We start from the raw sequence: 12,659 nt of genomic DNA on the forward strand, positions 1-12,659 counted from the left end.
CTAAGCTATGAGTTGGTTTTCAAATATGAACAAAAGATAAAGTGAGACGTAAAAGTAAAACCCAAGAAATCAGCTAAATTCAGCGTCAACAGGTCAAACGGATTAGAAATCACGTTAGAATCGGTTTCTACACATCTGTGTTTGGTATTATCGCTGGAAAAGCAATAAGGCAACACAGTAATTATCTGTTCAGAAATTTGTGTAACAACATGATCAGCAAAAATTGAGTAGGTTTATTCATCCTACTTTTTTTTTTTGCTTTGTTTCAAGTTTTTGTTATAATGAATATTTTTACAGGTAGTCATTAAGTAAAACAAAAATGTTTGTTTCTCTCTCTCAGTGTGAGAAGAAAAAAAAACAAACTAGTTTTCATTACCCACTTTCTCACTGCCAAGCTGCAGAGGCATCATCATGCATGCTGCATGTATCTCACTCCCAGAATCATTTCCACTCCTCTAACACCAGATTGCCATCCAGTCACACTCTCCTGCTTTTTCTATCCGTCTCTTTGCCACAACGAGGATAATCACTTTGATTATTATCTTTTCTTCTTCTTCTTCTTCTTCTTCTTCTTTTCCAGTACATTTCACCTTTAGCCGCTTCTCTCTCACTTACCCATAATCATTAGCTTAACTACCGGACACGCAGGAATAAAACGGAGCCGCTGCCAAGCAGAGCCGCGGCTGACGAATCGATCACGCCGCTATAAATGGTGGGAGTTTCCGAGCAAATGTGGCTCATAACTGCGGAGTTGTCCCGCTGCCAGAGTAATCCGTCTGCATCATTAATTTGAACTCCACCGGCAGAGATGTCGGCTTCAGCCCGGCGGCCTTCAGATCGCTGCGAGTTTTGTCGCGTTTTCAGTGAAACGGGGCTCCGAGTGTCGTAGGACTATTTGTCCACATTTGCATACTGAGAAGACATTTTTCATGCTAACTAAACATGGGCTCAGCAGCAGGTGCCGCACACACCTTTCTATTTAAACATTTAGTGTCTACACTTGGAGATTCACACCAGATGATCTCGTGTAAAACAACAACAACAAAAAAACCCAGAAAAGACGAAAAAATGAGCTTTACTTTGGTATCTGCTTCGGTATCTGGATTCAATTGGCTACATACGCACAGGCTTAATGAAAAAAGACACTGGACATTCATTTTATTCACCATCTGTTACCTTTGAATGAAGCCATTTAGATGTGTTATTATTCTGGAGCTCTTGCTTAAAAGGAGAAAAATGACTTTGTGTGTATGTATGTCTCTTGCAGCACATATTTACCAGTTAGGGCCAGGATAAAGGCGAACAAAGATAAGGTGGGCTAAAATATTCTTATTAAACATGTTTTCTCGATTAAAAATGCAATATAACTGAGTCTTTGTTTCTGCTATATTTTTATTTTTTTGTTTATTTCAGGTGTTAATTTATAGTCCAACTTTTTTCAAATACGTCCACGAGTCGTGGCTCGAAGGTCATGGACGATATCCGTCGACTGGCTTCCTCAGCTTGCTGCTTGCTCTCCACATATGTGACGAGGTAAGCGACACTTCTCCGGTCCAGCAGCATCATCTGTCTGTACGGTGCTGTTCTCACGTAACTCATTTTTTGTCCAACAAAGGTAGCAAAATTACATGGATCTGGACTGAGCTACACTGCTTTCCGAAAATATTTGTACTGCTCGGACCTCAGTAATGGCACCGACTGCGAATGACGTCACGTTTGCACTTTAATTTTTGCTAGCACGCTAGTTGCACAGGTGTTGGGATAAACGGTATGGCAACATTTGAAATGTGTGTAACTTTGGAAGACGACGACGTTCCGGCAGCTTCATTTCCACATACTTTGCCAAAGAAACACGGTGTGGAACAACTTAAACATTTGTTGAAATTGTAGAGGACTTAAAGTGAGCAGAAAGAAGGCAGTGTAGGTTGCTAGCGCAAGGTAATTTAGTGCTATCAGACACTAGATAACTCTGATCAGGAATTTGAGCAATACCCACGTTCATGCTCGGGAATAGAGGTGGGTAAAAACATCGATTTATCAATGCATTGCAATAAATTTTTTTCTTCTTCTATGTACCCTGGTAAAAACCAGCCCCTTGTTCTATGCTTTACGTCTCACAGCGAGTCTGAAGTCTTAACTATTGAGAAACGATTACTTCTTGGAGGCGTGGACTTTAAGGTTGGAAATTTCACCCAAAAGCTACCATTTAGCTGTGACGTATGTAATGCTCCAGTTTAACGCTAAGAAACTTACCAGAAATTGCCTCCACTCAATATTTGGAAGTGTGGCCAACACGGACTGAATGACTTTGTATACTTCCTCTGCTGTCATTGCTACAATTCTAAAGCAGCGCAGAAAATCAATGTCGTCGTTCACAACTTCTCCTTCTGTTCGCTGATAGACGGGGCAGAAATTCTTTGGGAGAAATCCAGGTCAATGAGAGAAAGGCCAGATGGAGCTGTGAAGGGAGATGAGAATCGAGTTGAATTGTGTAGGAAGGCAGTGACCAGACTACATTGTGACATGTTAACAAAATTGATGGAAATAAAAATCTACCCAAACCTGATTCAAATCTTTGATCGCTGAGAGGCTAATGATCAGGGAAAGCGTTGCCGATATTTTGATGGCGTTGACTTTGTGACGTTGAACATAAGAGGAGTCAGAGAACTGCATCTTTAATGTAATCGATGTCTTTCCTGCAATTTTCAAGTCAAACATAGTTGCATGTTTTCTTACAATAGCTGAGGGCTACTATTGATGATTTTACATTTTATTGGGATTGCTTTTTCTGTCTCAGGTCAGCGTGTTCGGATTTGGCGCCGACCGGTACGGAAACTGGCACCACTATTGGGAGGAGAACCATTTGGCTGGAGCTTTCAGACACACCGGAGTCCATGACGGAGATTATGAATATAATGTCACCTTGCTGCTGGCGGACAAGCACAAAATCCGAATGTTCACTGGCAGATGATACCGAGCATGGGATGACCGGCGAATGAACGTCACCGAACTTTAAATGATAACAAAAAATACAAGCAAAAGGCTAATTTCATTGTGTCTGCAAATATGTCTACTTGACCTCTTTTATACAGGCCGGTTATTTCTTATTAGCACGGTAATTAGAAACTTTCTGTCAAATGGACGTTTCATTGAGGAGACAAAAAGCAACACTGCCGCTTTCCAGAAGCTTACGTTCCACCGCAGACTGAGCAGCCAGGAGGAAAATAAAGATGCATGCCGTATTAAAATGCCAATGTCACATGATTAAACGTTTCCCTCTGTTTTCTTTTTGTTTTCTCCTAACCAACTTTAATTTTTTTTTCTTTATGTGCAACTTTCTGTGGACATCTTAAGCCCTTGTGTTAATGAAATTGAAAGAACAAAGCCGTTCTGTCAGCAGCAGAAAGACAAAGTGCTACATTAGACTCCTGATGTATGCATACGGAGACCTGAATTGCTAAAAAGGCCCATTTGTTTTTGAAGCTGCTACGCCCTGCGTTTATGGCCAAAAAGAAAAACTAGTGTCAGAACCCTAGTGACTGAGGTGTAAATCTTATTCAGAAATCGACACAATCCGAGAGTTGAGGCGTCTTCGTTTAATGGCCATCATGACAAAGTCTCGGTTGTTTTTATTGCGCCGATCAATCCTGGTATTACTCATTTCCATCACGTCGCTTCTTGCGTGTGTCCTTGCAGATGTTTGACGATCGAAGATCATTCTTAAACTTATCCCCCAAGGAACGCATTTTATTACAATGTGACATTTATAAAATATATATTTATATATAAAACACCCACTGGGCAGCAGCCAGCCTTCAAGAATAACTGATGTTGTTAGCCTTCAAACATAATATTATCCAAACTGGGAACATTTCAATCAAACAATAAACATATTCCTTTTTTATTATTTTTTACATTTTGGTAATTGACTGAAAGTGGATTCAGTCTGTTATTTTTTTCCCCAAAAATGTTTTCCAATTTAAAAATACAATCTAAAAAGAAATGCATTTGCATGCATAGAAAAGTAAATTGTCCTGTTGGTTGTTTGATTGGCTTTTAATGGGGGGGGGGGGGAAGCATAGAACACACTGGAAAATTACATTGTTGACTTGGAAAGTCAGATTTCTCACCAAGCCCTTATCTCAAAATCCAACATGGCTGCCACACTTTCAAAAGATGTTTCATGTAATTCCGAAAGTAATTTCCCTAGTGTTTTTGGCACTTCTGACAATTTATATATCATTCAGTGACATTGTGCATTATTGGTAGGTTAGATCAGAAGTATTCATACCCCCGGCAGATTTAGGTATAAAGTACTCTTAATCGTACTTTCTTCTGATTAGAATTAGCATAGATGCACTGGAGAAGCCATGCTCGTGTCCCAACTTGAATCTGACAAAGAAAGTGTGGAGGGAGTTAATGATTAGGGTGATGGAAAAGAGTTTTTTCCAACCTTCAATATAAGCTCCAGCAGACATGGAGCTTATATCGTCGTAAAAACATGCAAAAATAAAAACTGGAATGCAATTATGAGAAGCTTTTGCTTCAAAGACAAAAGTATTATTACATGTATTATTGAGAAAGGTGTAAATAATTTTCTGCGAGGCATTTTTTAATTCAATCTAATTGAAAAGACATTTTTTAAGATGTAAATACTTATTTCAGTTTTTTATTTCTCCTTTGAAGAAATGTATCTCTTTCCCTATCAGAAATTATCTTATTTGAATGAAAGCAATGTTAAATCTCATAATAACAGGGGTATGGATAGTTTTGGGCTTACCTGTGTTTGCCAACATGTTCCTTTGGTAAATAAAAAGGCAAAGCAATATGTTGTTGGTGGCCTGTATTACTGACTCCACACAAATAGCTAATCCCACTGACAGTTTAAACTTGGAACTGGAGCAAAGTTTACTTGGTCATGATGTCATTCCAGCTTCTGAGGTAAACGGAACAAACATTCATATGGAGCTAAATTGGGGCCATAAAGTAAGTTCAAATGAAAAAAATAAATAAACTGGGGGGAAAAATAAAATCTGAAAAGTACTTTGAACTTTTTTTTTTCAATTTCAAAACATTTCTTTCTGTTTCAAATCTTTATTTTCAGTTTAAATTTGTTTGGCCCTAATTTATCTCCATACCCTTAGCTTTGGCTTAGCTACTCTCCTGAAGTCATCATGTTTAAAAATACTTAATGCACTTTCTAGAACAGCTAAATTACTCACCCAGAAGCTATTTTTCCAATGTATGCATCTACTTAGAGTTTGGGCCTTAAGGATAAGAATCACCATGATTGGGTTTCATATGACATAACCTGCAAAAATATGCCTTATAGTGTGCAGTTTTTATGTACATAGTAACACATTTTGAATGAAAAGTAGATGTAAGTGCCTTCATGGACAGTTTTTGACATTTATTTTACCATCAAATTCAGCTGTATTCTGATATTTACACATTTGTAATGTCTGTTATTGTCTGTTCTAATTTTTTTTTTTAATAATTCAAATGGTATATGCAGTATAACGATCTAAAAGTTACAATTAAGATGTCGACATGTTTAGTTTGTCAGTTTTGTGAGCATCACTCCATGTAGTGGAGGTTTGAAATTAGAATCTACTTGCTAAGCTACTGTATGTATTTAAATATTAATTTCTCTGTGGTTGAGGGGGATAAAAGCATATCCATTCACACTCCACAGTGGTTTTTTTTCCAACAGACTTTTCAGGCTCTTAGGTTGGGTGCTGTCTCCTGATTGGCTAAGATTTGCTCCATGTGCCTTGAAACCAAACGTTGCATTGTGACCTGCTTTACATGTCTTCGCAAATCTGTAGAGTTGTCTGAAGGCTGTTGCTGTTTATTTGTTCTACAGGGAACACTGTCATCTAGTGGACAAGCATCACGTCTATTAGGGTTAATAGACCCTATTTTCATCACATCGATTAACCCTAATAGACGTGATGCAATACTAACGGTAAACGCTTTATGTTTCATTGTCCATCTTTTAAATAATATTTTTGAGTGTTTGAAATTCATGGATGAAGCAACATGTCAACTTTACTGGCCTGAGAAGTTTCGCTGATGTTGACCTGAGTGGGACAGACGCATGATTAAAATTTAAATAATTAAGTTATTCAGCCATCTGTGGATGCCCAGCCAATGTATAAACTGCTTTTGGATGAAAGATGTGTGTGCGGGGAGAGGGGTAAATTATTCATATGTGATTCAAAAGAGAAATAATTGCTTATGAATAAAAATCAGTATTTTAGATATCATGGTGAGAACTTTGACTGGCTGTCCTTTTGTTCTGCAGTGTTTTAAAATCAACATATTCCCTCATTATTCCTATGTAAGTTTCTGAAATGACTTCATCAACCATAACTGGAGAACTTAATTATCAGTGTTGTTTGCGTCTCTTTTTTTCATTAATGTACACTATAGATTAATTTTTTTAAATAAAATTGTTTGAATTAAATTCTTTTTTGTTAATATATTTTATAAAAAATGGTAGGGATAGAGGTTGCACCAGAGGGCGGACGGTAGGGGGTCCTATAGCGCCCTCTGGAATAGACATGGAAATCCTCCCACAGCTCCGCACGCCACGAAGATAAGGTGTTTTTATTTATTTATTTATTCATTTATTCTTATTGACTTGGATTTAATAAGAAGTCAAAGTTGATAGTCAAGTATTATGAACGGTGTAATGAATGAACAACAACAGAAAAATAAATAAATAAATCAGAAAATAGGAAATGAAAATGTACTTTTGCAGAAAATCAGCCAGGAAAAATCGGAAGCATCCACCAGGTTTACTAGTGTTCTGAAAGGTACAGGGATGTACCATTAAAAACATGAAGGACTTAATTTGGAAAAACAGTGACGTAGTTTCTCTTAGTTGACATCTGTATCTTCGACTCTTAATGTTACACCGCTTAAGTGTGAACGGAGGTGGGCTGTGTAGGCATATGCTGGGCATTACTAGATCATAGATGTGGCAATGTTTCTGTGGCACCAAAGAACGGAAGCTACACTTATAACATCTTACAATGACTTATATCAAGATAACAATTCAACATTAAAATGTTAACATATGTTATAATTATATATATTAACATATTTTTTGCCTCGTAAGAGTGATTTGTAACTGAACTCTGTGCTACAACACAAGGTCCCCTGCATGAATCTTTTGCTATTTAGCTGGTGCAATTTGCAACTTCTGTAGTCCACTTTCTCTCACGCACCAGCGCGTGGATCCGTCATTGAGCCTTCGTCAACAAAAGTCATGGAAACGACGTTAGCGGCGGCAACCCTATAAATGACGCTGAGCTTCTGAATTCTTTCCCTTTGCTACGGGACTTTTGAAGGAGACGCCTGAAGGAGCATAACGCCTCGGAAGGTTTGAACCTATTGAGAAGCCTGCTTTGCAAAACTTGCTGAAGAAGCACTTGCTGAAATACGCACTTGCTGAAGAAGCCCAGAACCTGCGAAAGATGGATCCTGGCCAGGAGAAGGACCAGCAGGGTGATCAGCTGGAAGGTTAATATCATTCTTCTACTATTTTAATAAACAAAAACAAGTTATTACTAAAATAATAATGAATTGCTTAGTTTATTTTGTGTTTGTGTGCGTTTTTTAAAGAAATGCCGCCTGCTAACAAAAAAAAAGACAAGCAGCATTCTTGCTAGCATAGATCTTTCTTTACTAATGAGCCTTTTTCTTGAGTGAATTTCCAGGAAATGTCAGGGATTTAAGAAATATGTGTATTTTAGTTAATTATACTCAAATTAGTTGAGTTAATGTCAAATTCTTGAAAAATTAGCTTGTTCGTGACCGTTATTTTTTGAAAAATGCTCTGATAAACACTCAGTTTCCATGGTTACGCTAAATAATATACATTAGCTATTTAATGTTACTTAAAAAAAACCATTTAACAACATGTATTTTTTCCTTTGGTAGTCTGTAACTTGATTGTTTAGTTTTGTTTTTGTTATTCTTTTAAGAAAGGAACATGTAGACCTGTTTTTTTTTTAGGGGGGGGGGGTTGGCATATGCTAAAATCTGCAAATTGATTGAAACAAATGTGCTATACTGAGAGTATCAGGTTTAATGACTTTCCAATGCTTTATTAACGCTAGTGTTCGAGAATAACTGTTATGCTGATTTCAAAAGAAAGAAGAAAAAAACAGTTAAATTTCTGTCCAGTTGTTGGAAAATTAGCTTGTTTTTGACCGTTATGATTTGAAAAATGCCATGATACACACTCGGTATCTATGGATACGCCGAATGAAACGCATTAAATATTTAATATTACTTTAAAAAGATTTTTTAAAAGTGTATTTTCCCTAAGACATTCTATGATTTAATAGTTTAGTTTTATAATGATTTTCAAGATAGGGACATGTTGATCTGGTTGTTTTAGCATAGCCAGGAATGCTAACATGGGTGAATTGATTTGAAAAAGCTAAAACGGTGCTACTTACGGTAATCGAAGAGTATCAGGTTTGATGACTTTGTAGTCCAATACTTTGGAATTTTGTTGACTTCTTTGAAATATATAGCTTTAATAGGTCTCTTTTGCATTTGTGGGATGAAATTAATTTGTGAGTTAATTTAAATGATTTTTTGTGACTTACGTGTTAGCTTATTGAAATTTGTGGACAAGGCACTAGTGTTTGAGGAAAATTGTTATGCTGGTTTGAAAAAAACAAAACAAAACGGGAAAACTGTTCTTGACCATAATTTGTTTTTAAAATGCCCTGACAAAACATATTTGGTTTCCATGGCAATGACATCAGACTTGTAGAGGTTTATTAGAACAATCACTTTCACACACTGATGATGATGATAAGCTAATGGATTGTAGCCACAGCCGTTATCAAGCCAGTGACCCTTCTGACCAACACCAGCAGGAAAGGTGGGAGAAGAGTCTTGACCAAGGACACGACGACAGAGGCTGGCCATTGCAGGGCAAACTCCTACCACTGTCGCCCCAGTAATGAGCATCGTGTGTGGGCGTGTGTGTGTCTGTGTTGTAGTGATCATCAATCAAAGCTGATTTTCAAATACAAAATAATGATTTCTTTGTGAAAATCAGCTTTTATGGCTTTGGTGTTCAATTCTTGGCAAACTGGATGGTTATTTGTCCAATTTTTAAAAAAAAAATGCCCAAACATGTTTAATTTCCATGGATACATTGGGGAAATTATATAAAATGACTTCAATAAATAGTTAAGAAAGACAAAAACTTTTCAAACATGTACCTCCTATAATATCCCTAAATTATTTAGTTGATCTCTTTCAGATCTAATTTTAGAAATGTCACAAATGCTTGTTGTGATTATCTTATGTTGTTTTCAGACAATATTTATATATATATATATATATATATATATATATATATATATATATATATATATATATATATATGTATATATATTATCTTAAACAGATATACAAAACTAGATTGTTCTTGACCTAATTTTAAAATATCTCCTGACAGGCATGTTTGTTTTCCATGGATGCGTTGATCTGAAAACAATAAATAAGCCTAGTACTTAGAATATATAAATTCATTTGTTTTCATTCATTTGTTAGTTAACATTTTTGGTGGGGTTGTGGGGGTTTAACACTGCTTATGTGGTTTAAAAAGTTATTTCTGGTTTTAGAAAATCTGTTTTGTTTCATTCAGATCTTTGGAATAAGAAGTCAACCTGGTCCAGGTTTCAGAAATTGCCTCAAACACAATTTTGGTCTCCTTGGATACGTTGCTTGAAATAAAACCTTAATACTTGGAGATTAGAAAAGTTTTTAAAATATATATTTCTATTTATATATCTTTTAGATATTTTAGATATACATTTCTCCTGTGTTATTACTAAATAGTTTAGTTTATATTTTTATTATTGTTCAGTTTGATTTATCTAAGAAAGAGGAGTTTTGAATAATTAGTGGTTTACAAAATGCTGTGGCTATGAAGATAAAACGTACTACTTGTTCAACAGCATCAAAGATTTGTGAGAGTTATAGGAGGGTAAACTGAGTAACTTCTTGCAGTGTTTTATTTTATTCACGCTAATGGTACAATGTAAGATTAAAGGTATTTTATCAGCTATTAAAAGGTCTTCAACGCAGCACATACTTTTTAAATTTATATTTAGACATTTTCAAACCTGGGTTAATGTATTTTGGTATTTCAGTGTTCTCTTTAAACATTGCTTTGGATTTTTCTGAAGGTCTTGATACTGAGCTATAGATTTTTTCTTGTTTTCCTTCACAGCTCATAGTGTAGCGCTTCCAGCAGATGGATCCCCAACGTTGGAGGAACATCCAGACGACGGTAAGGATCTTGGTAAGGTGTGGTCAGATGTTTTCCCTCAGATTTCTGACACCATGGTTTCTGGAGGTCATGGAGAGGAGTCTAGGTGTAGTTCCAGCTCCAGTGGTAGCTCCAGTCAAGATGAGGTTGGTAACGACTGTGCTAGCAGTTCTAGTGGTAGCAGTACTAGCAGCTCCAGTGGTAGCAGTACTAGCAGCTCCAGTGGTAGCAGTACTAGCAGCTCCAGTGAGGACGAGGTAAGTAATGATTCTACTACCAGTTCCCGTCCGACAATGGACCGTGCTTACGCTGCGTCACAGCTGCTTGAGGTTCTTCCTCCAAATTTTAAATACCTATGGGACATTGAGAAATCTCAGGAGCTTCAAGAGGATATTTCTCAATTGGCCTCACTTGAATCCACACATGGACTTGACAAGCGGGAAGAGGCCATTTTGAGTCCAGATGACTCCAGACCTATTGGTATCTCCGAACGTCATCAGGTAGGTTTGGTAGGGGATGTGGCTCGCGTGACATCTGTGACCGGCTTAAACAGAAAGAGGTCAAAGGACAGCGACTCTGAGGAGGAGCCCCCCGCCAAGAAGACTAGGGACACCGTTGCTGAAGAGGAGCTCTCCTCCAAGAGGACCAGGGAGAGTGATGATGCCCCAGCCAACAGGACCAGGGAGAGTGACAATGCTGAAGAGGAGCCCGCAGCCAAGAGGACCAGGGAGAGTGGTGAAGCTGAAGAGGAGATCCCTGCCAAGAGGACCAGGGAGAGTGATGAAGCTGAAGAGGAGCCCCCAGCCAAGAGGACCACGGAGAGTAATGATGCTGAAGAGGAGATCCCTGCCAAGAGGCCCAGAACCAGCGATCATGAAGAGGATCATGTTCTGAGTCCCTCCACAACTATGTTGTGTCAGTGTCCCGTTCTGTCATCCCCTGTCCTCAGTCCCTCACAAGGGACGGCGCATGAGGATTCTTTCCAGTCATCCCCTGTCTCCAATCCCTCGCCCATGACATTCTGGCTGGATCACTTTCATTCACCCTTCAGTATTTCACCCTCCAGTGTTTCACCTCAGAGTACATGTGATGATCCCATTCTGTCCTCCCCTGTCTTCAGTCCCTTACCAAGATTGCCCATTGTGTCAGTTCATGCCATCAGTCCAGTCAGTGAAGATTCTATTTCGTCATTCCCTGTCTTCGGTAGTCCACGAAGCACAGCGAGTGAGGATCCCATTGTGTCTTCCCCTGTCGTTAGTCCTTCACCATCAACATACTGCAAAATTCCAAGTTTGTCATTCCCTTGCATATGTGTCTGGATGAAGTCTGAAAAGGACAGAGAAGAGGAACCAATACCTTCAACATCTGAAATTGGATCTGACAGAATTAGAGAACGAGTGCGTTCCAGACAAGTGTTGTTTAGACCTCACTACGACTTGTCAAGTGACTCTGATTAGACTGGGATCTTGAAGATCTACCTGAGTAGTCCCATTAGGATGTCATCATTTCTCTGTTGGTTTTGTTAAAACCATTAGCTTTCTAGCAGGACTGAGGAAGCCTGAGGTAGCGTCTTGCACCGGGGCTTTTCTTTTTCCTACTGCTAGATTTTTCATTTTAGATGTTCAGGATTCTAATCGCGGTGCTCTCTAATATAGTAATTAGAGAGCACCCCCTGTTCCTTCATTAATCCACTCTCCCAGTTTGAATCTTTCAGGTTTTAGCTGCTCATCGCTGGATTCTTTCCTGGATGTCCATGTGGTTCTTGTCCTCGTAGTTCCTGCTTGTAAGTTTTTGCATTCCACTGCACATAATACTAGTTGCCTCCTCCTGGCACTGGGGACCATCAGCTTTGCTAAATAAACATAGAAAGAAATTCACTATTAGTAGAAAGTGTGAATCCATATAGAGTTAAAATTCACATTAAGTATGTAAAATTTACCGGATAATATTTTGTATTAGAGACCAAATTAAAGCATCATGCCAATAAGAAATCAGAAGACAGAGGAGAACATAATTAAATCCCTCAATCATAAATTCTGCTTAAGCGCTTTTATCCAGAGGGAAAGTAGAGAACAGGAGAGTATGTGGAGTAAAAATGAACTATTAATCTTATTTTATATGGCCATATTCATGTGTTACAACTCAGAAAGATCACAAAAAGAGAATAGACATTAAAAAATGCACACACTAGTCTCTGATCCCAGGTCCAGACTAATCAGATCTCTGATGTTCTGATCGTCCCAGGTTGAATCTCGTAAACCTGTAATCCTCCACCTTCAGCACCACCAGTCAGGAGGAGGAAGATAAGAGAACCCAGTTGACAAAAAAAGTAAGAGCATTTACTTTTACA

The 12,659-nt window shown here is 38.0% G+C and overlaps 1 protein-coding gene across 1 annotated transcript in view; it reads left to right on the forward strand.

Annotated features, from left to right (window-relative positions):
- Window positions 1–6,336, forward strand: part of LOC114155585 (CMP-N-acetylneuraminate-beta-galactosamide-alpha-2,3-sialyltransferase 1-like) — a 105,647-nt gene extending 99,311 nt beyond the window's left edge. Inside the window, exons 5-7 of the mRNA XM_028035551.1 lie at window positions 1,268–1,313; window positions 1,414–1,533; window positions 2,798–6,336. Coding sequence (XP_027891352.1) covers window positions 1,268–1,313; window positions 1,414–1,533; window positions 2,798–2,971 — 340 coding nt within the window. The 3' untranslated portion in view covers window positions 2,972–6,336. The remainder of the gene's footprint in view (window positions 1–1,267; window positions 1,314–1,413; window positions 1,534–2,797) is intronic.
- The last annotated feature ends 6,323 nt before the right edge of the window (window positions 6,337–12,659 follow it).

Source organism: Xiphophorus couchianus, chromosome 13, assembly GCF_001444195.1.
Source record: "Xiphophorus couchianus chromosome 13, X_couchianus-1.0, whole genome shotgun sequence".
Lineage (NCBI taxonomy): Eukaryota > Metazoa > Chordata > Actinopteri > Cyprinodontiformes > Poeciliidae > Xiphophorus > Xiphophorus couchianus.